The 27,314-nt window shown below is 43.3% G+C and overlaps 1 protein-coding gene across 3 annotated transcripts in view; it reads left to right on the top strand.

Moving 5' to 3' along the window:
* The window catches only part of kiaa1549l (KIAA1549 like), a 234,768-nt gene that overhangs the window by 179,350 nt on the left and 28,104 nt on the right, over positions 1-27,314 (top strand). For all 3 annotated transcript variants that reach the window (XM_008106762.3, XM_062967756.1, XM_008106755.3), the window contains exon 16: positions 11,045-11,174. In XM_008106762.3, the coding sequence (XP_008104969.2) occupies positions 11,045-11,174 (130 nt within the window). The remainder of the gene's footprint in view (positions 1-11,044; positions 11,175-27,314) is intronic.

Below are 27,314 nucleotides of genomic sequence, written 5' to 3'. Positions count from 1 at the left end.
ATAATAGCAAAGAACCATTATCCTTTATGGAAGTCATTAATTTTTATGTTGTGAGTGTACTTCGTGGTCTTCTGGCTGTAAGACAACTGGAAGAATTTACTACATAAGAGTTCAGAAGTTATATGGACATGACAGAGATACTCACTTTGGGCATGCAAGTTTCAGCAAAGAGGTATCTTTTTTTTAATAAGCTGCCACTCAGAACTTTGTAACATTTGAATTACATTTCTTGTATATTTCTGAAACAAATTTCCAAAATCAAACTTGAAACAGAGTGTAGGGTTTCTGAATATATGTGACAACAAAGATGTACAGATTTTAAAGATTTCAAAGGTTCTTTGTAAAATCATAGCTATAAAATAGATGGCGGAGTCTGTGCAGCCTATAATTAATGAAGGTGGCTGAAAATCAGGTGCAAATTACTATATACAGTAGAGTCTCACTTATCCAAGCTAAATGGGCCGGCAGAAGCTTGGATAAGCGAATAACTTGGATAATAAGGAGGTATTAAGGAAAAGCCTATTAAACATCAAATTAGGTTATGATTTTACAAATTAAGCACCAAAACTTCATGTTATACCACAAATTTGACAGAAAAAGTAGTTCAATATGCAGTTATATTATGTTGTAATTACTGTATTTACGAATTTAGCACCAAAATATCATGATGTATTGAAAACATTGACTACAAAAATGGCTTGGATTATCCAGAGGCTTGGATAAGCGAGGCTTGGATTAGCGAGACTCTACTGTAGCTTGCTTAACCCCATTGGGCAGGTATACAAACCCTGGTGCAAAGTCCATGGTCTGTGCTGCCTATCATTCAAGTCCAAAAACAGATCAAAATTGTCATGTTGGCCAGAAGCAACTAGGCACACTGTGGATGTGCTGGAGACAGGGTTTTTGAAATCTAGTTGTCTACATAGATACTATGCCACAGAGGAAACTTGAGTAACCTTTCACAGTGATGGATTGCTCAGATTCAGGAAGCCTCTCCACTGAGAATCATTATGGCAATAGTGAATGCAGATATGCTCTATCATCAACTGGTTTCTTAGGCTATGAGAATGAGGAGTAATGTGTACCTCCTAGATGGTTGTTGTTGTTGTTGTTGTTGTTGTTGTTGTTGTTGTGTGCCTTCAAGTCATTCCAGACTTAATGACAATTTAGGGTTTTCTATCATTAAGGTGAACCATTCACTGTGTTTTGAGAGAGATTTGATCACTCTTTCAGCAGTGAATTTCCCTTTCTAGAGGTAGATTTATCTCACTTCCTGTTGTCTCACCTCCGTTCTTAACTATGAATCATTAGTAAATTGGATATTTGTAACTTGGGGACTGTCTGTACTAGGGGATGGGGACATCTGAGGCCCCCTTTACACTGCCATATAAAATCCAAATTATCTGCTTTGAACTGGATGATATGGAAGTGTAGACTCCTATAATCCAGTTCAAAGCAGATAATGTGGATTATTTGCTTTGATAATCTGGATTATACGGCAGTGTAGAAGGGGTCTGAGTCTCCCAGTTGTTTGATTCCAGTTTACTCTCAACTACAGCCAGCATTGCTAGCAGTCGGTAATAAGAGGGATTGTAATCCAACCTCATTAGGAGCACTTGAGAGTTTCCAACACTTTACAGAAGAACGTTCAAATTATAAAATATTTCCATGGTTCTAATTTAGCCCTAACATTCAGATTTTAGTAAATATGAAAGGGTTCAGTCTTAAAACTCAGCCAAATGCCCTTTCTAAAATAGTCAACACTAGCTCTTCAGTGAAACAATAAAAAAATCTAGCAAGTTTAGGATAGAAGATATTCCCTCTATTCCTCCTCTGTAGCTAAATTTGTTCTTCTTCCTTTTCTGTACTTTGAAATGTAAGACAAAGAAGTCAAAAGCAAGCAACAGCATAATGTAGGCAGGCCTTCTTTACAAATTCATATTTTGTATAATAGCATTCTAAAAACCTTTACAAATTGATAGCAGTAAATCATACGGGTTGTACAAAAACCAGGTCCCCAGCCCCCTATGTGCATTCCCCTTGAGAACTCTCTGCCACATGTTCATTGTGTTGAAATGCTGTTGTTCTGCTCTCTTTCAACACTGGCTGACCTCCCTGCCTGCCAGTTGCTAATGCTGACACCTCCTTTCTCATTAGCCAATCCTCCTTAATTCTGCTAATTGGCAATTTCAGGGCGATTTCACAAAGCCTGCTCATTATATGCTTTGGATTCTCCTCCCCACCCCCCATTTCCCCTTAATGATTTCACAATTAGGTCAAGGGTGTAATTCTGCCTCAATAAAATGAAAACAGTGAAATTGTTTAAGCACAGAAAGGTTAGACATGTGTCAGTCCCACCATGCTCTACTTGATCTCCAACACCACTGGGAGCTGTCTCGCTCACTCATCTCAGCAGTTCTTTGCAAAAGGGCGGTGTAATGCCCCTGAATTGCTCCACTCTCTAGCATGGAAATCCACTATTCATATTTATGCCCACTGTCTCCAGTTGGGGAGAGGGCAAGAAAAGTCACAGCTTAGGAGAAAGATTTGGATCAAAGCATGGTAGAATGTATTTGCTCAGTAAAATGGGAAAACTGGGTATGAGCCAGCTTTAAAACTCCCTTTCAGTCTTCCGTTCAAACCCCTCAAAATGATGGGGGAAAATAGACTTCGTACTTCACTTCTTATATGTGCCAAGGAAAGGGGCTAAAAACCTATTAATGTAAATGTGAGCTGGAAAGTAAGGCATGTGGGTTAGATAGATACCAGGAGCTTCCTCAGAAGCAGACTTGGATTGTTCTAAGAATTCATTTTTGTGTGGTTTTTATTGTTTTTTGATAAGATGGCAGCAAGTTGAGTGTCAGCATATTACCAGACACATGGACAAAGTGATCTATGATGCTGTTCCCATTGGCCCTTTGTTCTGTTAGAGAAGAGCTTGTATATTTCAAAGATTACTAAGATGGCAATGTTACCATTCACATTTCCGGTTCAATCCCATAGGTATAGTGACTGTTAGCACTTCAGGTCTGCTGCGCTAAAAATGTCTGCATTGCATAAGAGTGCAGTCTTGCTCCTTTAGTTTTTTAAATCCCTGCTCGCTCTGCTATCTGCCTCATTGCTACCCTTAAAAATTACCTACAAGTAACTTACATGGATATCAATGGGACTTATCTTTTGAATAGGCACTCCTTTGATTGTACCTTACTAAGTATTTTATAGAAATATGCTTTAATATGTGTATTTGTGGTATTTTTACAATGTTTTAATTATTCTGTAACCCACCTTGAGCCATGAGAAGAGGTGGATAAGAAACAACAACAACAACAACAACAACAACAATGATTCCTTGATTTAAAAATGAACCTGGGGGGATTTTCCCTCTTTCCCTGCCATTATTGCAGCAGTGGAGAAATGGCAGAAGGTAACATATTGCAATTTCAAGTATAGCATGACCTATGGGGAAAAGAAATGAGGACATTGTTAATGATATGGTTGAAGTACTACATGGCCACCATAAAACTAGATCATACCTACCTGGATGTATCTGCCCCCTAAATTTGGAGAGTTGTGATAAATCTGTAGCACCAGAAAAAAATAAAATAAAACAATACTGTGATCTTCTTTGGCCCAAAAACATAATATTATACCAAGAAGGAAATGGGACAGCGGCTACATAATGCAAAACATCCTCTTCCCCACTGATGCTGTCAAACCAAATAATATTTAGAAATTAGGTGATTGCCTATAAAGTAGGAGAGCATTTGAAGCATAGTGAGAGTGAACAGGGGCTTGCTGAAACCACCCAGTTTACTCCTCACATTTCCATTTTTCCTAGTCTTGCCTTCCTCACTTTGTTTTGGGTGGAGGTACAGCTCTGCCATGATGGCTGGAAAAGTAAAACCTAAAAGGTCTGAAACAGCTGAGAAGAAACCATTTTAGGGAACTCCCCTCCCAATGAATGGTTGAGCAGTCCACCTGTCCATTCTAGTCTTTAAAAACTGTAATTTGTAGGGATTGTTTTCATACTTTGTGTCTTATACTCTCAACATCTTTGGTTATGTTTCAGAGGAAGGAACTGGCAAAACCCTATGAAATTCATAGGGTTGCTATATGTTGACACGCAGCCAAATAACTGGTTTAGATCGATTCAGATCTGAGAGCAGAATCACTATTTAGCTGTGTAATCTTGGGCTTTCATGAGAAAGCCCATTTAGTCTATTTTCAAATGTATCTGGTACTGACATTCCAAGCCCTGTTCTTGCACATTTCTAAGGATTCATATTTCTGTGCTTCTTTATATTGTTAGATTTTAACTCAAACATTGTTATGGGTCTTATTGTTAACCGCTTTGAGTCTCCTTTCACAGAGTAAAAGTGTGGTATTAAATTATTATTATTATTATTATTGACACAACGACGTTGTATGACACAGCAAACAAGATAGATATGCTGGGTTTCGTTTCACAAAATCACAAGTCGAACACTTCCCAAGTGTCTAGGACTGTGTGATGTATTTTCGGATGATGCGTGCAGATCCCAGCAGGGTGGCTTTTTGCAGTTGGCAGATCGTGATTTTGTCAATGTCTATTGTTTCCAAATGCCGGCTGAGATCTTTCGGCACGGCACCCAGTGTGCCCATCACCACCGGGACCACCTGCACTGGTTTCTGCCAGAGTCTTTGCAGTTCAATCTTGTGGTCCTGATAGCGGCTGAGTTTTTCCTGTTGTTTTTCGTCAATGCGACTGTCACCTGGGATGGCAACATCAATGATCCAAACCTTGTTCTTTTCCACAACTGTGATGTCTGGTGTATTGTGTTCCAGAACTTTGTCAGTCTGGATTTGGAAGTCCCACAGTATCTTTGCGTGCTCATTTTCCAATACTTTTGCAGGTTTGTGATCCCACCAGTTCTTTGCTGCTGGCAGGTGGTACTTGAGGCATAAGTTCCAATGAATCATTTGGGCCACATAGTTGTGCCTCTGTTTGTAGTCTGTCTGTGCAATTTTCTTACAGCAGCTGAGGATATGATCAATGGTTTCATCTGTTTCCTTGCACAGTCTGCATTTTGGGTCATCAGCTGATTTTTCGATCTTGGCCTTAATTGCATTTGTCCTGATGGCTTGCTCCTGGGCTGCAAGGATCAGGCCTTCTGTCTCCTTCTTCAGGGTCCCATTTGTGAGCCAGAGCCAGGTCTTCTCCTTATCAGCTTTTCCTTCAATTTTGTCAAGGAACTTTCCATGCAATGTTTTGTTGTGCCAGTTGTCAGCTCTAGTTTGTAGTGTGGTTTTCTTGTACTGGTTTTTTGTCTGCTGTGCTTTGAGGAGTTTCTGATTTTTGACTTCAATCAAAGCAGGTTCTTCACTTTGCTTTACATATTCTGCCAGGGCATGTTCTTCTTCTTTGACTGCTTGTTTTACTTGTAGGAGTCCTCTGCCCCCTGATCTTCTAGGCAGATATAGCCGGTCAACATCACTGCGAGGGTGCAGTGAATGATGAATGGTCATGAGTTTTCTTGTTTTTCTGTCCAAATTGTCCAGTTCCATCTGTGTCCAGTTTATGATGCCAGCAGTATATCTTATGACAGGTATGGCCCAGGTGTTTATGGCTTGATGGTGTTGCCTCCATTGAGCTTGCTTTTGAGAATTTTTCTGACCCTTTGTGTGTATTCTTTGCTGACCACAGTTTTCACATGTTCATGCTTGATGTTGTCCAGCTGTAATATGCCCAGATATTTATAGGCCTCTGGCTGGTGACACTTTATTGTTTGGCCATTGGGCATATTTATGCCCTCACTTTCAATGATTTTTCCCTTCTTCAATGCCACTGTCGAACATTTGTCCAAACCAAACTCCATGTTGATATCAGTGCTAAAAATTCGGACAGTGTTGGTCAGAGACTGAATTTCAGTTTCTGTTTTCCCATATAGCTTCAGGTCATCCATGTACATCAAATGTGAAATTTTGTGAGAATTCTTAGATGTTTGGTAGCCGAGATTTGTTTTTTGTAAGATTGTTGACAGAGGGATCATGGCAATAATGAAAAGCAGAGGGGACAATGAATCTCCCTGGAAAATTCCTCTTCTGATGTTGACAAGTCCATAGCTTTCATTTCCAACAAACAGTTCAGTTTTCCAGTGCTCCATCATGTTTTCAATGAAGGTGCCAACGTTTTTACAAATCCCAATGGCGTCCAGGCACTTGATGATCCAGCTGTGTGGGAGTGAGTCAAAGGCCTTTTTGTAGTCAATCCACGTCATGTGAAGATTAGCTTTTCGGCTCTTACAGTTCTCCAGAATCATTTTGTCAATCAATAACTGGTCTTTTGTGCCCCTGCTTTTCCGTTTGTTGCCTTTCTGTTCATCTGGCAAGATGTTTTTTTCTTCAAGATAGTCTTGAATTCTGTCAGCTATGATGCCAGTCAGTAGTTTAAACATAGTGGGCAGACACGTTATTGGCCTGTAGTTTCCTGGTGCTGCTCCTTTTGTTGGATCCTTTTGTATCAGGTATGTTCTTCCAGTTGTTAGCCATTCACTGATACTTTCTTTGTGCAGCATCTCATTGAATTGTTGGGCCATTTTTCCATGTAAACTAATCAGATGTTTGAGCCAAAATCCATGAAGTTGATCACTACCAGGCGATGTCCAGTTCTTGACTTTTTGCACTCGTTTGCTGATCATTTCAGTTGTTATTTCCATCAGTTCCATTTTGTTCTGTGAGAATTTTCCTTCAAACTCCTTTATCCACCCAGCGTTTTTGTTGTAGTTTTTATTGTTTTCCCAAAGTTCTTTCCAGAACTTCGTTGTTGCAGTTTTCTCTGGTTTTATGGTTACTGTGTCTGTTGTTTGGTTCAGACTCTGGTAGAACCGTCTTTGGTCTGATTGAAACAGTTGATTTTGTCTGTACTGGATGATTCTGGCTTCATACCTTTCAATTTTTCTGGCTGTTGCTGTAATTTGTTCTTTCACGATCTCCAAAGCTTCTTCAATTTTTCTGGTGTTCAGCCAGTACTTTCGGATCAGGTATTGCTTGATTTTGTCATTCTTCAGTTTCTTCTCTTTCATATTTTTCAGGTTACTTGCATCTGATCTAAGCTTTTTGATTTTCAACTCCAGCCTGACCTTCCACTTTGGTTTTCCAGTCGATTTTCTTTGGGGCTGCTTTGGTTGTAGGAGCCCAAGCTCTTCTGTTACTATCACTGCTGCACTGTAGGCATACTGGTTTGTTTGTTCAATTGATGTTATTTGGACAGTGGAGAATGCTGCATTCACATCTTTCATGAGAGGCACCAGTTGTCTCTTGGGCACTGTTTTTAGAGTTGGGAGCTGCTTTCTTATTGCATTTGCTGCAGCATGAGCCACGATCTTATCCTTGAGCTCTTGTTGTCTTGCTGTCAAGGTTCCTGGTGTTTCAAGTGCTGGTTCTTCAAAATCTTGCAAAAGCTCCACTCTTTCTTCTGGTTCAATCTGTTCCACCATTCCAAGTGTTGCTGGAGTCTCTGCTGCTGTCTGTGCTGTGGTCTGATGGTGATTTACTTTGCAAATTTTCTGGATTTCTTCAAGTTCAACTTCACTGAACACTTTGTTTCTGATTATGAATTTTCGTTGGTCAGCCAGTCGGGGTTCTGTTATCTGTGAGTCAGGGTACTCTTGTTTCCACAGTTGATGCATCCTTTTTTGGTAGCCACGCCTTTGAGGTTCAGATTTGTAGTAGCATTTCATAATTGTGCGGTTTTCTGGCATTGTGTATTTATTATTATTATTATTATTATTATTATTATTATTATTATTATTATTATTAGGTCTAATAAGAATCAAAGAACCAACCTACCTTCTAGGTTTTCCTGTGCAGTGTAGACTTCTTTTCTACAGCATTTTTTGTTGTGTGTATATATTTCTGTGAAAGCTTAGCTGCATTTCTAAACATTTGGTACAATCTTTTCTCTGGTGCTTCAGTGAAAAGGATTACAGCCATTTTCCCTTCTTTTTTGAGTGACAGTCCCAGTTGGTCACTTCCTATTTCTACAGATCGCCCTTTAAGACCTAAAACAAGCCCATGGGGAGAAACAAAATGATTTTTCAATAGCACATTGTTCACACAAAGGCTTCTATGTGGACATGATTGATGATGTGGATGCGAAAAATGGAAGACATTTGTGTGTTGTGTTTGTCTGTATCTATGTATAAGGAGGTATGGGCCTGTCAAGTGCAGGGAAGGACAGAAATGTCCCCTGGACCTTCAGAAGTTGCCCAGCTGTGATGTTGACCTATTCCTTAATTTCTCTAGTCTCCTTGCAAACCTGGCTTTGTCTAGGTTTCTGATTGAAGTTTGCTGTAACCATCGAAACTTCTCTGTTAGAACAGGGATACAGGAAGCATAAATGTCCATAGCAATTTGTACATTGGGATTTAGCTTTTGATCTGTAAATTCTGAAGGGCTATCCTCCTGAGATGTAGCTTTCATTGCTTTGCCTTTGTTTGGCTTCAGGTGATGATTTCGAGAATCAACTGAATCTCCTTTGTTTTTCCTTGAACCATATTGTGGGACCTTCGTATCTGCTACCATTTGGTCCCATGTATACCAAATATGTGGATGCTCAGTTCCATTATATTCAGTGGACCCTTATATAAAATGGCAAAATCAAGGTTTGTTTTTGGGATTAAAACAAAAATTCCACCCATGGATGGTTGAAACCATAAATGCAAAATCTGGGGGTTGACTGTATTTTAATTCACAACAAAATTAAACAGTACAAATTGACAAGATGAATCAGTCTAATTCTCTGCCAACTGTAGCACATTGTTGACTAATTAATATGAGGCTTCTGGGGATTTCGGGGGGGGGGGGATCCAAGATGGGGCAATGGTAGCAGTGAATAATAATAATAATAATAATAATAATAATAATAATAATAATAATACTTTTATTTTTGTATTCTGCCTCCATCTCCCCAAAGGGAGTCTGGGTGGCTCACATGGGGACAAGCCCAACCACACAAGTTAAAACACAGAACAATCAATTAAAAACATTACAACTACATAAAACAATAAAACACATAAACAAAATTAAAACCAGGACAATAATAATAAATAAACATTCAGAAGGTAAAATTATGTAGAAGTCTGAATAGGGCTCCTAGGAGGTATAAGGGCGATCAAAAATAAGGGCAGAGGAGCAATTTCAGTAAACACTAAAACCATAAAGGGTAAGGAACAGTGATAAAGTGCAATAACTGGTAATGAGTTGTAAGCAGGCTGCGTATCTGGTGAGACTGCTTACTTAAAAGTGCACTGGATCATCCACGTCTTTAGGTCTTTGCGAAAGGTGGACAGGGTAGGTGTCAGTCTGATCTCCCTGGGGAGAGAGTTCCAGAGCCGAGGGGCCACCATCGAGAAGGCCCACTCCCTCGTCCCCACCAGTTGTGCTTGCGATGAAGGTGGAAGCGAGAGAAGGGCCTCCCCAATAGATCTTAAGGCCTGCATGGGTTGGTAGGGGAGGAGGTGATCGCAAAGAGAAGCAGGTCCTGAACCGTTTAGGGCTTTATAGATGATAAGCTGTACCTTGAATTGGGACCGGAATCTTATCGGCAGCCAGTGGAGTTGCTTGAACAGGGGTGTGACCGCTCCCTGTAGCTCGCTCCAGTTATTAATCTTGTGAAAGTTATTATCTCCCTCTTGAGCCTATTAGAGTTTTACTATTAAGCCATTTAATCTTATCCTTTTGTGTGCCTAGTGCTTTTCTCCTTAGAATAGACAATAGAATTCTAATTAAATGCTTCTATTTAGTGATTTACTTCATGGATTGCATGTACTAATATGTGTGACAGATCTATGAAAGTTATGTTGTATGAACTGTAGCTAGATAGTTTCTTTAATGCTTAGATCATAAGTCTTTCACATATAGGACAGACAAATAAATACATAAAACCAGATTATAAAATACAATACAAAATACACAATAAAAATACTATATAAATCATTAGAATCATTAAAATGCAACATAAATCAATGGTGAGATGCACCCTTAAAATACTGCATAAAATACTGTATGAATTGGCACTTCCATAGGTAAAAACCAAGTAGAATTCAGTATTATTAAAATTTAAACAAGAAACACTTTGGATAGAAACAGCCAAACCATGATTCGGTAAAATCATCCCCAGAACAGTAGATTGCGATATCAGAAATTAATCTTGCCTGGATTTTCTGCGCTGCCAAAGGAGTAATAGTAATAATAATAATAATAATAATAATAATAATAATAATAATAATAATAATACTTTATTTTTAACCCGCCTTCTCTCCCTAAGGGAAGAGCTTCCAAATAAAAATGGCAAACATTCAATGCCAGAGATATATTGTGGGTAATGAACTGTATGGCAGCACTATTGTTAGAAGCATATTACTCCATTGGAACTTTCATCAATCTACTGTCTATGTGTTTTATTTATAAAAGCATATTTGGATCTATTTATGAAGTGCTACTCCTTTTGTTTACTAGTCATACATTGTGCACCAATTTTAAAATTGGGGGATTATGTGGTATTCTTTCTCTTTGGGTGACACAGACATTAAGCTTTTCCACTGGAATCCGGAAGTAGAAAGGAACGAAATTGTGCAGTGAGCTAATTGATATGATATGCTGCCCCTATGTTTTGGATGGATTCCAAGTACTCCTGGCTAATATATCATTATCTGGGGTTATAGTTAACAAAGGAATAGATGTATGGTTATATCAGTTTCAAACTAATTTGTACACTAATCTTCAGAAGCTTTTAAAAACCTTTTTAAGAGTTCATTGCCTAGTAGATTCTAGTTCTCATCTTTCAAATACTTTATGTTTCTGTCTTTACTGAAGCAACCAATACATAATTTGATTCAATTGCTTCCTCAATGTATATGTATTAATAGCTCTCTCTTTCTCTCTCTAAGTAACTGGAAATCTTTTTTTTAAAATGACTTGCCATCAAAAGTAATTTTTCATAGATCATAGCAAATATCATAAAGTCTACAGAGCTGCTGTCACTTAAATATTTGTATTTCTGCAGGCAACAATTGAAGAACTCTGTATACCGAAGCAGGCAATCTTTGAACAGTCCTAGTCCAGGAGAAACTGAAATGGATCTTCTAGTCACAAGAGAGAGACAAAGGCGGGGTATCCGCAATAGTGGCTATGATGTAAGTATATGTGCGTCCTGCTTTCTGAATAAATTCCATTGTCGTAGGTGAGGTCAGGCAACAGAAGCCACATTGACCCTTGTGGAGAAATGGGGAGGGGGCATTCTCATCACTGAACCCCAACACAAAATGTCTAATGCCCTCTGCAAAAGGGTAATTTTGCCATGTCTTTGACCTGCCCCTGCCCCCATTTTAGACGTAGGAGATTAAAGAATGATTAAGTGATCTAAAAGTCATTATTTGAGGCTGTTGATGTTAGCCAGAAGACCCCTCTTGCATATTGCACACTCTAGATGGTTTTTGGGGCACTTCAAGCCAAACAATGGAGAGTGTGGGTGCTCTGGAGTATGTGCAGCCTGAAGGCCACTTTCTTCACCCTTGTCTCAGAATAATAACAAATAGTAAACTAATACTAGGAAAATAATTTCTAGAATTCAGATACACAAAAGCAAGTTTGCAGGTTTGACAGAACCAATTTTCTGTGTTTGAGACCTCAGAATTAATTTTTGGCAAAACCAGTTGTGTGAGTTTATTACAAAGTGTAAGAAGGGTAGTCTTCGAAATAAGGCTTGAATGATATTCTTTCATATTTATTTAATTACTGCTAACTGTAGCAGTTTTGACTTGTTAAGCAGGTAATACTTTTTGATAGAACAACTAGCAGGAAAAATAAAGCAAAGCTAATCAACCCACCGTTATTTTAATGGTTATACAGGTACACATCTAGTTATATAAGTAAACATTGGTATTAGCCATAAAGGTAAAGGTAAAAGGGTTTCCCTTGACATTAAATCTAGTTGTGTCCGACTCTGGGGGTTTGTGCTCATCTCCATTTCTAAGCTGAAGAGCCTGCATTGTCCATAGACGCCTCCAAGGTCATGTGGCCGGTATGACTGCATGGAGCACCGTTACCTTCCTGCCAGAGTGGTACCTATTGATCTACTCACATTTGCATGTTTTCGAACTGCTAGGTTGGCAGAAGCTGGGGATAATAGTGGGAGCTCACCTCGCTCTCCGGATTTGAACCTCCAACCTTTCGGTCAGCAAGTTCAGCAACTCAGCGGTTTAATCTGCTGCACCATTGTAGGCTCCTAGTTTTAGACATATGGATTTTGAAATCTCTCCCATCCCTCCCTCTCCTTCTCTCTTTCTAGCAAGTTCTTACATTGACATAAAACGGTTTTGAGCCCTTTCTACACTGCCAGATAATCCCGGTTATCAAAGCAGAAAATCCACATTATCTGATTTGAACTGGATTATCTTAGTCTACACTGCCATATTATCCAGTTCAAAGCAGAAAATGTAGATTTTATAAAGCTGTGACGAAGGAGACTTGGAAAGCTGTAAAATAATTGTGTTGTAAAGAGGATGGAAAACTATGCAAGACTTCTAGCCCCCAATGCTGTTCTGCCACTGACAGAAGATCGCCACTAGATCGGTTCTTGATCATATATTTGGACGATTTTTTGGTGTTCTCGAAATCACAAACGGAACATGATCAGCACATCAGAATGGTGCTACAACGATTGCGGGATCATGGACTATATGCCAAGTTAGAAAAATGCGCCTTTGATTTGCAGGAGGTAGACTTCCTGGGATACCGCGTCTCGCCACTAGGACTATCCATGGACCCGGCAAAGGTTTCGGCCGTATTAGAATGGCGGGCGCCAACTAACAAAAAGGAAGTTCAACACTTCTTGGGGTTTGCAAACTACTACCGCAAGTTCATCCCAGACTTCGCTCGCTGGTCTGACCCAATCACCAGCTGCATCCGAGGGAAACAACCTTTCCACTGGACAGAACAAGCTGAGCAAGGGTTCCGCCAGCTAAAGCAGTTATTCACGACCCAGCCAATTCTACAGCACCCTGATCCTAAAACCCCTTTTGTTGTGCAGGCTGACGCCTCCGATGTGGCAATTGGGGCTGTGCTCATGCAACCAGTGGGGGAACATCTCCATCCTTGTGCCTATTATTCACGACAACTAACAGCCCCAGAGAGAAATTATACCATTTGGGAAAAAGAACTCTTAGCCATAAAGGCAGCCTTTGAAAATTGGAGGCATTGGCTAGAAGGGGCCAAATTTCCCATAGAAGTCCATACTGACCATCGAAATTTGGAACATCTAAGGACCGCACGGAAGTTAAACCAACGACAGCAGCGCTGGGCTTTGTTCTTTGAACGTTTTGACTTCCGGATCCATTATGTGACTCCGGCTCAGACGAAGCAAGCAGATGCCCTGTCACGGAAACCAGAATATGCAGCAGGGCGCAAGGACACCTCAGAATCACGATTGCTGCAACCCGAGAACTTTGCCACGCTCACAGTGGGAAACACCAAATCCACTTCAATTGAGCCAGCTCCTCCTAACCCAGAATCCCTTTTCACCCAAGAGATTAGGGCCAGTCAACAGACAGATGGCTGGGCTCAAGAACAGATTCGCCGAGGACTACGTTTCCCTTTTTCACTCAGGAACGATCTATTATGCTACATAAACCATGTTTATATCCCTCCAGGTCCCGACAGAGAAAAGGCACTTCATTTGTGCCATGACAGCAAGCCAGCAGGACATTTTGGGTTATTTAAAACCATGCACTTGATCCTGCGAGATTTCTGGTGGCCCAAGATCCGCAAGGATGTGGAGAATTATGTCAATACCTGCCCTGTATGCCAACGTTCCAAGACACGAAGGGAGAAGCCGTCAGGTCTACTGCATCCCCTTCCCACACCTTCTCGCCCATGGGAGATAATCTCCGCGGATTTTATCACTGATCTACCACCCTCCCTTGGATTCACCACGATTCTAGTAGTGGTGGACCTTTTCACCAAGTTGGCTCATTTTATTCCCTGCGATGGCCTTCCCACAGCCAAAGAGACTGCAGATTTATTCCTTCAGCATGTATTTCGACTACATGGATTGCCCAAGAGTTTGGTCACTGACCGTGGATCTCAATTCACCTCTCGTTTTTGGAAAGCCCAGCAAAAACTATTGGGCATAGACTCTCGTTTATCTTCAGCTCACCATCCCCAAACAGATGGACAAACCGAGCGCACCAATGCCACTTTGGAACAATACCTTTGCTGTTATGTAAACTACCAACAGGACAATTGGGCTTCACTATTGCCTCTATCAGAGTTTGCTTACAACAATGGTGTCCAGAATTCATCTAAAGAAACCCCGTTCTTTGCAAACTACGGTTTCCATCCTCGTTTCTTTCCTTCTGTCATAGAGACCTCAGAAGTCCCTGCAGCGGAGGATTGGCTGCAGGAACTCAGAGCGGTACAAGAACTATTGCACCAACAACTTGATCAAGCCAAGGAGGACTACAAACGCCACGCTGACAGCCATCGCCAGCCTGGTCCCGAGATCAAGGTAGGAGATCGGGTTCTGTTGTCCACTCGTTTTTTGCCCTCCCACCGTCCCTGCCGGAAGTTAGATGCCCGTTTCATTGGTCCCTACCCAGTGGTGGCGCAACTTAACCCAGTGACTTTCAAACTCCAACTTCCGCGCTCCATGCGCATTCATCCGGTGTTCCACCGTTCCCTGCTCCTTCCGGCGGATGGTGTTCGCCCCGTGTGATGACTCATGGGCCATGTAGTCCCGTTCCTAGTACTATTGTGGCAGATGAAGAGGAAAACTTGGGTTTCCCACCGTTTCAGCCAGAATTGGAGCCCTTGCACCTGCAGGATGTTTGCCCTCCAGAAGTCAGCCAAACAAGCCTTGGGCAGAAATCTCCCCCGTTCTCTCGCCGGGATAATTATAATCGAGATAGAGGCGCTAGGGAGGCGAGTTGCCGAAGCGCCAGAATCGCTGCCAGACAATTAGCTGATTAAGCCTGTTTCCCTTGGGAAATCTTAAGGAGTCATGCATCTGGACATAGTATGGGTTTCACTTCTTGTTCCCCAGGGAAAGTGTTCCTTGGCGGGAAAACAAGATCCTATATAGGTGTTTACCCGCAAGGAGATCCTTGCGGAGTCAATTCGTCAGCTTCGGGAGTGAGATCGTGTGTGGACTACGCTACTCCTGATCCTTGTTTCCAGGACCTTGTTCTTGTTCCAACCCTGCCTTGTTCCCCGGACCTCGCCACGGACTTCGCCACGGACCCTGTTCTTGTTTCTTGCTTCTTGTTGCCTCGAATCAAGCCTTGTTTGCCAAGAATCTAGTTTGCTCTCCAGCCATTGGACTAAAGGACCCTGTCATTTCCCCACACTTTGCTCGGCAAAGTGTGTGTTTCGGTTATTGGATTATAACTTTGGACTCTAATATCTCATATTGGACATTGATTTCCTGGGCTATATTTGACCTTTCCTGAAAGGTCTACTTCTGAACTATATTCTTCACTTGTTTTTATTGACTTTATATATTCCTTTAATAAAGATATTAGATAGATTCTGGTCTCTGTGCATGGTTATTGGTGCTCTGCAGCCTGGGTCCTGACAGTTTGACTCCGCCACCCTAAGCACCATTTAACCTAGACCAGAATGTCTACAGGAACCGGGGCGGAAGCCCAACCACTCAGCTACACCATTTCCAAGGATGAATTAGACAGAATCCGTGATACACTCCATACGCAGGAGGGAGAAATACGGGGCTTGAAGGAACGAGGTATCCGGCTCCCTGGCCTGGCGCTTCCAACCAAGTTCTCTGGAGAAGCCTCCAAGGTTCATGTTTTCCGTCGCCAATGCCAGGCATACATAGAAGCCCGTCAAGCCGAGTTTCCCCAAGAAGATGTCAAGGTGGCGTGGATTTACAGTCTCCTAGAAGGGCCAGCGGCCAATTGGGCGACGGCGCTATTTGATGCGGGCTCCATGCACCTAAGTTCCGCGCAAAACTTCCTGAACCACCTTAAGGCGACATGGGGGATCGAGGACAATGTGGAGGCGGCCGGCCATAAACTCCGGCGCCTTTTCCAAGGGGACAGGCCGTTGTCCCAGTACATAGCCGAGTTCCGAGTGCTGGCCCAAAGCACCGGTTGGAATGATATAGCCCTCAGAGGACAGTTTCGTGAGGGTCTCAACTTCGAGATGCAGGAAGAAATCTCCAAGGTGGATCCCCCAAACTCTCTTGAGAGACTTATCGATCAATGTTTACGAGCCGAAGTCCTGCTTGCCAACAAAAAACAGTGGCTCCGAGGCCAGAGTGGAAGAGCAGGAGTGAAACCTCCTGCTTCCGCCAGTATTCAGCCGTGTCCAGTGTGGAGACCCCCACCACCAGCCCCATACCCCAGAGGAAGCGAGGAGGAGCCGATGCAGTTGGGCAATGTGCGTCCCAGATTAGATGTTGCCGAGAAGGCCCGCCGCCAACGTTTAAACCTCTGTTGGTACTGCGGGAACGGGGGCCACTTCGCCAGAGAATGTCCAGCCAAGAGAAAGCCCGCCGCTCGCTTGGCGGCGGCGTCCTCCGCGGAGACGGAGACGGCCGAGGCGGCTGGCGCAAAGCCGGCGGGGGAAGCCAGCGACCGGGCGTAGAGAGGCTCGCCAACCCGGTCAAGAACCCAACTCAAGAGCCGCAAACCGGGGTCCTATTTCTCCTAGTGGTTACATTGTGGTCAGCGAAAAAAGGACCCGTCATGATCCATGCCATGATAGACTCAGGAGCGACAAACAATTTCATCGATAGAGAGTATGCCGACTCTCTGGGATTACAATATCACGATTTCAAGAACGCCCGGGTGGTGCAGGCTATCGATGGCCATCCCCTAAAGACGGGTCCAGTAAGTCAATGGACTGAACCCACCAGGATGTGGATAAGGGAACACCTGGAAGAGATTTCCTTCTTTGTTACTGAGGTGCCCCACTTCCCTGTGATTTTGGGAATTCCATGGCTGACGCTCCACGACCCAAACATCTCCTGGACCAACAGAGAACTACAGTTTGCTTCAAAATATTGCCAAAACCATTGTCTAGTAGCCAAGGTCTGCCATGTCACAGACGCTGAGCCCATCATCACCTTACCCAAGAAATATTCAGACTTTTGGGATGTTTTCAATGAAAAGGAAGCCGAGAAACTACCCCCACATAGACCACATGACTGTGCCATTGACTTGGTGGAGGGGGCCCCGATCCCGCGTGGACACCTCTACTCCCTGGCGGAACCAGAGCAAGAAGCTCTCAGGGAGTTCATAGAGTCAAATCTTCGCAAGGGATTCATCAGACCCTCTCAATCCCCAGCTGCCTCCCCGGTGATGTTTGTGAAAAAGAAGTCAGGGGACCTACGCTTGGTTGTGGACTATAGAGCATTGAACAATATCACGAAGCGGAACCGCTACCCCCTGCCTTTGATCTCGGCTCTATTAGACCGGCTTCGAGGGGCCAAGGTTTACACCAAGCTGGATCTCCGGGGGGCTTACAATCTAGTTCGCATCAGGGAGGGGGACGAGTGGAAAACCGCTTTCCAGACTAAATTCGGATTATTCGAGTCCCTGGTCATGAATTTCAGTTTATCCGGAGCTCCCGCAATATTCCAGCATTTTGTCAATGATATTTTCCAGGATTATCTAGATCGGTTCTTGATCATATACCTAGATGATTTTTTGGTGTTTTCTAGATCACAATCAAAGCATGAGAAACACGTCAGATTGGTGTTACAACGATTGCGGGATCATGGACTATATGCCAAGTTGGAAAAATGCGCTTTTGATCAGCAAGAGGTAGATTTCCTGGGATACCGTGTCTCGCCACTAGGGCTTTCCATGGACCCGGCAAAGGTTTCAGCAGTATTGGAATGGCGGGCGCCAACCAACAAGAAAGAAGTGCAACGTTTCTTGGGGTTCGCGAACTACTACCGCAAGTTTATTCCAGACTTTGCCCGCTGGTCTGACCCAATCACCAGCTGCATCCGTGGAAAACAGCCTTTCCGCTGGACGGAGCAAGCAGAGAAAGGGTTCCAGCAACTAAAGAAGTTATTCACGTCCCAGCCAATTCTACAGCACCCTGATCCTAAAACCCCTTTTGTTATGCAGGCTGACGCCTCCGACGTGGCAATTGGGGCTGTACTCATGCAACCAGTGGGAGAACATCTTCATCCTTGTGCTTTTTACTCCCGTCAACTAACAGCCCCAGAGAGAAATTACACTATTTGGGAGAAGGAACTTTTGGCCATAAAGGCACCCTTTGAAAATTGGAGACATTGGTTAGAAGGGGCCAAATTTCCCATTGAGGTTCATACTGACCATCGTAATTTGGAACATCTAAGAACTGCCCGCAAGTTAAATCAGAGGCAGCAGCGCTGGGCTTTATTTTTTGAACGTTTTGACTTCCAGATCCATTATGTAACCCCAGCTCAGACCAAGTAAGCAGATGCTCTATCACGGAAACCAGAGTATGCTGCAGGGCGCAGAGAGATCTTCGAATCCCAATTGCTACAGCCCGAAAACTTTGCCACGCTCACAGTGGGAAACACCAAATCCACCGCAGTTGAACCAATTCCCTCAACTCCAGGACCCCTTTGTGCTCAAGAACTTAGAGCCAGTCAACAGGCGGATGCCTGGGCTCAAGATCAAATTCGCCAAGGACTACGTTTCCCCTTCTCACTTAAGGATGGACTATTATGCTACAGAAATCATGTCTACATCCCTCCAGGACCAGGCAGAGAAAAGGCACTTCACCTGTGTCATGACTGCAAGCCAGCAGGACATTTTGGACTTTTTAAAACCATGCATTTGATCCTAAGAGATTTCTGGTGGCCCAAGATCCGCAAGGATGTAGAGAAATATGTCAATACCTGCCCGGTATGCCAGCGTTCCAAGACAAGAAGGGAGAAGCCCTCAGGGCTACTACATCCCCTTCCTACTCCATCTCGTCCATGGGAGATAATTTCTGCGGATTTTATCACCGACCTACCACCCTCCCTTGGATATACCACGATCCTAGTGGTGGTGGACCTTTTCACCAAATTGGCTCACTTCATTCCTTGTGATGGCTTTCCCACGGCCAAACAGACTGCAGATTTATTCCTTCAGCATATTTTCCGGCTACATGGTTTGCCCAAGAGTTTGGTCACTGACCGTGGATCTCAATTCACCTCACGTTTCTGGAAGGCACTGCAACAACTCTTGGGCATAGACTCTCGTTTATCTTCAGCTCACCATCCCCAAACGGATGGGCAAACGGAGCGCACCAATGCCACTTTGGAACAATACCTTCGTTGTTATGTAAACTATCAACAGGACAATTGGGCGTCCCTATTACCTCTGTCAGAGTTTGCCTACAACAATGGTGTCCAGGCTTCAACCAAGGAGACCCCGTTCTTTGCAAACTACGGATTCCATCCACGTTTCTTTCCTTCTGTCATTGAAACCTCAGAAGTCCCTGCAGCGGAGGACTGGCTGCAAGAACTCACAGCGGTGCAACAACTATTGCTCCAACAACTGGACCAAGCCAAGGAGGATTACAAACGCCACGCCGACAGTCATCGCCAGCCGGGCCCCGAAATCAAGGTAGGAGATCGGGTTCTACTGTCCACTCGCTTTTTGCCCTCCCACCGTCCCTGCCGGAAGTTAGATGCCCGTTTCATTGGTCCCTACCCAGTGGTGGCGCAACTTAACCCCGTGACTTTCAAACTCCAACTCCCGCGCTCCATGCGCATTCATCCAGTGTTTCATCGCTCCCTGCTCCTTCCGGCGGATGGTGTACGCCCTGATACAGTCCGCCCGGCTCCCACCCCTGTCTTGGTGGACGGGGAGGAAGAATTCGAGGTTCAGGACATTTTGGATTCTCGCTTCCACCGCCGCCGCCTTCAGTATCTCATTGACTGGGTGGGTTTTGGCCCCGAAGAATGCTATTGGGAAGACGCTTCCACAGTCCATGCCCCCGACTTAGTCCGCCGCTTCCATCAGGCCTACCCTGCCAAGCCGCGGCCCCGCGACTCGAGGAGAGGGGCCATGTTTGAGGGGGGCCTTGAGGGCGGGGATAGTGTGATGACTCATGGGCCATGTAGGATGTTTGCCCTCCAGAAGTCAGCCAAACAAGCCTTGGGCAGAAATCTCCCCCGTTCTCTCGCCGGGATAATTATAATCGAGATAGAGGCGCTAGGGAGGCGAGTCGCCGAAGCGCCAGAATCGCTGCCAGACAATTAGCTGATTAAGCCTGTTTCCCTTGGGAAATCTTAAGGAGTCATGCATCTGGACATAGTATGGGTTTCACTTCTTGTTCCCCAGGGAAAGTGTTCCTTGGCGGGAAAACAAGATCCTATATAGGTGTTTACCCGCAAGGAGATCCTTGCGGAGTCAATTCATCAGCTTCGGGAGTGAGATTGTGTGTGGACTACGCTACTCCTGATCCTTGTTTCCAGGACCTTGTTCTTGTTCCAACCCTGCCTTGTTCCCCGGACCTCGCCACGGACTTCGCCACGGACCCTGTTCTTGTTTCTTGCTTCTTGTTGCCTCGAATCAAGCCTTGTTTGCCAAGAATCTAGTTTGCTCTCCAGCCTTGTTGTCAAGCTCCATTGGACTAAAGGACCCTGTCATTTCCCCACACTTTGCTCGGCAAAGTGTGTGTTTCGGTTATTGGATTATAACTTTGGACTCTAATATCTCATATTGGACATTGATTTCCTGGACTATATTTGACCTTTCCTGAAAGGTCTACTTCTGAACTATATTCTTCACTTGTTTTTATTGACTTTATATATTCCTTTAATAAAGATATTAGATAGATTCTGGTCTCTGTGCATGGTTATTGGTGCTCTGCAGCCTGGGTCCTGACACCCCGACGCGAACCGGCCGCCCCCGGCCCCTGTTCTAGTGGATGGAGAGGAGGAGTTCGAGGTTCAGGACATTTTGGATTCTCGCTTCCATCGCCACCGCCTTCAGTATCTCATTGACTGGGTGGGTTTTGGCCCCGAAGAACGCTCCTGGGAAGACGCTTCCACGGTCCATGCCCCCGACTTAGTCCGCCGCTTCCATCAGGCCTACCCTTCCAAGCCGCAGCCCCGCGACTCTCGGAGAGGGGCCCTGAATGAGGGGGGCCTTGGGAGAAGGGATAGTGTGATGCCTCATGGGCCTTGTCGTCCTGTTCCTAGTACTATTGTGGCAGATGAAGATGAAAACATGGGGTTTTCGCCGGTTCAACAAGAGCTGGAGTCTCTTCACCTGCCGGATGTTGATGTTTGCCCTCAAGAATTCAGTAAAACAGGCCTTGGGCAGAACTCCCCTCCGTTTCCCAGGAAGGAATCTTATTCTAGAGACAGGGGAGTTAGAGAGGCCCAACGGAGGAGTTTGCGGATTGCTGCCAAACAACAGACTGATTAGGTCTGCTTCCCTTGGGAAATTCTAAGGAGTCTTGCATCTGGACAGAGTTGGGTTTCGCTTCTTGTTCTCTAGGGAAAGAGACTTGTTGGTGGGAAAACGAGACCCAATATAGGTGTTTGGCGCGGGAGATTCTTTGCGGAGTCAATTGATCACCTTCAGGAAAGAGATCGTGTGTGGACTTCGTAACCCCAGTTCCTTGCTTCCCGGTTCAAGCTTCAAGCCTTTGCCTTGCCTCGCTGTTTAACCACGGACCCTGCTCCATGCTTCACATTTTGCCTTGTATCCAGTCACAGACCTAGCCAAGTACCAAGTTTATTTCCAGCCTTGTTGTCAAGCTTCATTGGACTTTAAGACTCAGACATTTCCCCACACTATTGCTTGGCAAAGTGTGTGTTTCGGTCAAGTGGATTAAAACTTTGAACTCTAATATCATCTATTGGACAATACATTTTTGGACTATATTTGACCTCATTTGAAAGGTCTGCTCCTGAACTATATTCTTCACTTGTTTTTATTGCTTTTAAATATTTCCTTAATAAAGATATTAGATAGAGATTGGCCTCCGTGTATGGTTATTGGTGCCCAGCAGCCAGGGGTCTGACAGCAGAACACAGTTTGCTTTCAGTTGGTCTTGCCCTAGAGTTAGCTCAGTGAAAGATGAAGAATATATTGGTTTCTGGGCATGAGGGTTTTTTTCATATGTAAGGACAGCCCAGCTGGATCAGATCCAGCAGGTTTTTCAGCAGCAGTTTTTCCCCCGCTTGAGTCCTTATAATGCCTTTTTAAAAAACAAACAAAAAACTTCTGCTGTATGCTGAGTTAACTTGTTCATTTAGCAAGCTGGCAAACCCCAAATACAGTAAACAAGGTTAGTAATGTTTATTATGTAATTCATAACCTATTTGCCCATTGAATAGTTTATGCTCCTATGCTATGGCATGTGACAAAGGTGAAGGAAACCGTGAAACATCAAAAGATATTAACAAGTGTACATTTCTGAAAGGATTGTCTGTGTTGTGACACTGCCTGTCAGAAAATATAAATCATTGTGTGCAGTGTAACCAAGATTATGGCCTGCCATGCTCCAGTGTGCTTCACTGCAGCTGAAATTTAAAGGAGCAGCTGGCTTAAAGTCTGTCTTTAAATGTACTACTTTTCCATAGCGATTATGTGATGCATATTAAAACATCGCTTTTGTAAAAGCAAAGTAATTTTATTTAAGGATCAGGCAATCATTGATTTTCTATTGTTAGTCATGAGCAATTTTTCATTGATTGTTTTTAATTACGGTAGGTTGATAAACAGGTTTTACTCAATTGTTTTATTTTCATTTTCATTATTTTTTAATTTTCTGCACAGCACTTCTTTCTACCATTACATTCAGGCTCTCTCTCTCACCTCCTCCTAAATTTTATTCTCAGAGTAAGCCTATGAGAGTAGCATAGGTAGGGAGAGGGGGAGAGGGAGGGAGGGAAGGAGGGAGGGAGGGAGGGAGAGAGGGGGGAGGGGGAGAGAGAGAGAAGCTCACCAGATGAGGCATATGTGCTTCAATCTCACTTACTCTAGTCCAGAGTTTCTCAAACTGTGGTTCTCCAAATGTTTTGGACTTCAGCTCCCACACTTCCTAACAGTTTGAAGTTGGCTGGGATTTCTGGGAGTGAAGTTCAAAACACCTGGAGGAGCACAGTTTGAGAAATACTGCTCTAATCCAATGCTACAGAATAAAAAGCAACTCTTTCAGATTTAGGTTAATGTCCTGTTACTGATTTTAATCTATATTGGTTTCAATAATTTATCACCCACCTTGAGGAGGAAAGTGGCAAATAAATGAATATGGCAACAACAACTTCTGTGTAGGTCTGCTTACAAGGCTTTATGACAGTGCAGTCTAATTATTGCAGCCCAACCAAAAAAAATGTTTTTCGTGGTGTCTTGGCTTTTAGGCCTGTTCCTGGGGTTATCTGGGGCACTGATTCAGAAAATTGCATTGAATTGACCCCATCAGCTCTACTTTCTTATATATGGGTATCATGGCTTTCTGTGGGCGAGCAGATGGCGACTAGTATATGGCATATGTTCTGTATCTTAAAAACTAAAGCTGATAGGGGAAAACTGGTGCCATTTTTGGATCAGCAGGTAAAATATACCCAGAAACAAGACTAACATTTGAGGCACCAAAATGTGTGTTGGCTAGTGTTATCTGTTGTGTCTTCCTCTTCCTTTGAGGAGGGATTTGAGGAAGAGAAGGCTTAAGAGGAAGGGGCTGGGGATTCTGGGTAGATGGCCAGGCCTACTCGAGAGGAAGAAGAGGTGCAGGAACGCACACTGGTTATTCCTAGTTTTCAAAAATGCCAAAGGGAGCAACAAGTAAGGTGTAGGTTAGCCAGGATTGCTGAAAGACTCGTAACAATCAGACCACTTCCTAGAGACAAATGTGTTGTGGGCTGGGGCTATAAATCAGAAGCAGGGGAATAGCCCAGTTGCTAGCAGCAACTGATCCAGTCACCTAGCCTTTGATCCTGCAGTTTTTCCAGCACAAAGCCTCACATCTGTAAGTGAATTTGCCTTAGTGAATAAACTACCAAAGACTCTATTTTGCTTAGTGACAAGACTTTTGCCTTGCTTTTGTGAACTTGTTCTTGTTGCTTTAATTTTGCCGAAGGAAGGCTTTTGAGTTCCTTTAAACTTGGTTACAAGGCAACTCTTGGGCAAAACAAGATATTATCAACCATTTATTAGTGAAACGTTTGTACTTTAGGAATGTATTTTATTGGTTATAGATTGTACTTCTATTAGTGTTTTTCTAGCTGTTAATTTGAAATGTATTAAATTTTGAAGAATTGCTTTTATTTATTTCTCATTTCCTCTGTTTTTTTGTAAGTAAGATTCCGTAAGCGCAGAACCCACATCTGTGGTTTCACTCTTCAGCTGTGGACCAGCCCATCTGTATCACACATACGCAGTACAGTTCTCACTTAAGTCTCAGCAGCTCTCTTTTATCTGCTATCACTGCTGCATCATAGGGGAACTTTGTACATTACTCTTTTTCAGCTTGTTTTTTCCCCTGACAGTTCTCTCTTTTATGGCATCTATAGAATATGTAAGAGGCATATCTCCTGTGGAAAGAAGATCTACAGATGGATGGCCACTCTAAGTGTGTCCTTTATTAGCCAGAAGAGATCCAAGTCTGTACCTGCAGCTTTTGTGAAGGAGTTGTATGTGCTGATAGTGCCTAATACAGTAGAGTCTCACTTATCCAACATAAACGGGCCGGCAGAATGTTGGATAAGCGAATATGTTGGATAATAAGGAGAGATTAAGGAGAGGCCTATTAAACATCAAATTAGGTTATGATTTTACAAATTAAGCACCAAAACATCATGTTAGACAACAAATTTGGTAGGAAAAGTAGTTCAATACACAGTAATGCTATGAAATAATTACTGTATTTACGAATTTAGCACCAAAATATCATGATGTATTGGAAACATTGACTACAAAAATGCGTTGGATAATCCAGAATGTTGGATAAGTGAATGTTGGATAAGTGAGACTCTACTGTACTATCAATCTGATGGTACTGTCTGTTCCAGTTCTTCCAGTTGCCATCAGTCCTGATGATGTGGCCTCAGTCTTGTCCTTTCCTGGTTGTCCTGTACCTATTTGAGAATGCTTGGAATAAGATATTCCAGAGTGAAACCCAATAGATGTTTAGTGCCTGGGGTTTCATTGGCAGAATGAGGTGTTTGATCATTCTTTAATCCACACCTCAGAAAGAGGTGAACCTACAATGCCTAGCAATTTCTTCATTATTTCTTACAGGTCTAAGTTGTCAGCTCATTGACACTCACCTAGCACACTTGATGACCATCTTGTCTACAATCTCAGGAGACTGCTCATTGTACTTCTCCTCTCCTGTCTCCACCAGGGGGCAATATAATGATAACTATTGGACATATCCTGCACTGGGTTGGAACAGTTACTACCTGTACAGTGGTAGAAACTGGTACATTATTATTCATATTCACCATGATCAGGGTCCATGGATCTGAATTTTTAAGCCCACTGATTTCAGCAGCCTCGGAATCTGTATCTCTGTCATGTTTGCCTTCTGCTCTTTCATCTGGTCAACTTCTTTTCTCAGATCATTCACTTCCACCAAATTGGTGGGGATGGGGCCTCCCACCTTTGCTTCTCTCTTTTTGCACCTACACATTTTCCCTCACCTCTACATTGATTGAACAAAGCACTTCAGAAAATTCTGTAGACTTTTTGTCTCCTATGAAACTAATATACAAGGTTGTCAAGCTTCCTTCCAATACATTTCCAGATGAGTGGCTGCCATTATCCTGTTCATATACCAGACTGCCAGAAAGCCAGGGCTTTCTTCTATCTGTTCTCATTCCAAGACAGCTGTCTCCAATTCACCTGCAACCCTGCATATTATTTGCCAAGCAGCTAATTGGGCTCAGTAACTTGCTTTTATAAACACTTTAGACATGACATTTGGTCTAGAAATTCTACTTGATTTGGCTTGTCTTTGCTGCAGTTGTTGCAAGCATAGTCTCATCCTGCAACCTGGTATATATACCTTGCTAATCTTCCATATGTGTGAGTCATAGAGATTGAGCAGAAGAAATCAGTTTGCTCAGTTTCCTTGGTTGCTCTGGCATACATATTTGAGCATGTGTAGTACAAGGATAGGGGAAAGGCCCTCAGCTGAAAAGATCTAGTTCTAGAAATTTCAGAAAATGGTATTTGTAGGAGCAGATTCCCATATGTATAAGTTCACAAATGATCACTTGAAAAACCACAATTGCAGTTACTTTTTTGATATTGTGACATTTGCCACTTTAGGCATCCTTTCTGGAAGGAAAAGTAGGTTTTAGACATTTGAGTTGGTAGGGGGAAAGGCCAAGCCATACACCAGCAGTTGGTGAGAGGTCATCCCTCTATTCCAGCTGCCATTGCTCTGGCCTGTGAGGAAAAGAAGAGCAGCCAGCTTTTGCTTGAATTAATCCTCTTCCTCACTGCCATTATTCTTTCCTTTTGTGTCCTGTCTTATTTAGATTATAAGCTTTAGGGCAGGAAACTGTCAAATTCTCATTTGTAAGCTGCACTAGGAGCCTTTCAGGCTAATAAATAAATGCACTCATACATAAATATTTGCTGGGGGTCCAGGCAGGCATGACTGTTCTTTTTTATGATGTGTGATTGCATCTGGATGGTGGCCCAGAGCTCGCTGCACCCCAAGCCACTGATTTTGTTGGGTTATGCCCTGGTGCTGTCAGGCTAAATTGTGCAGTTGTCATAGCATAAACTACATTGAAATACTCTAAACAGAATGTTGGCCTAACACAGCTGGACAGATGGACTGATCTATTACTATGGTGAGGGCTGCAAGAGACCTGTATTCATTGTCTGCCTGAAGTAATGGCCTTGTTACAAGGACAGAGGCAAGTCTGGAAAAGTGGAAAGGCAGACAGGCATTGGAAGGTTCATTTCCCAGCCTCCTTGCCAGGCTATCATGGCTGGAGCTGCAGTGGAGCAATGGGTTAAACCCTTGTGCCGGCTGAATTGCTGACCTGAAGATCTGAAGATTGGCAGTTTGAATCTGCAAGATGGGGTGAGCTCCCATCTGTCAGCCCCAGCTTCCCATGCGGGGACATGAGAGACACCTCCCGCAGGATTCTAACATCCCCTGGGAAACGTCTCTGTAGACGGCCAATTCTCTCATACCAGAAGTGACTTGCAGTATATTCTCAATTTGCTTTTGACAAGATAAAAAAATGGCTGGATTCCAAGAGGATATAGAAAGTTTATTCTATCTCCTATACACACAAAAATATAAACTGGAAAGGTCAACCAGAATGATAGTTTCAAGGTTTCCAG

The sequence above is a fragment of the Anolis carolinensis genome, chromosome 1 (assembly GCF_035594765.1).
Source record: "Anolis carolinensis isolate JA03-04 chromosome 1, rAnoCar3.1.pri, whole genome shotgun sequence".
Taxonomy (NCBI): domain Eukaryota; kingdom Metazoa; phylum Chordata; class Lepidosauria; order Squamata; family Dactyloidae; genus Anolis; species Anolis carolinensis.
Note: the sequence above shows the minus strand (reverse complement) of the source record. Positions and strands in the feature narration are given on the sequence as shown.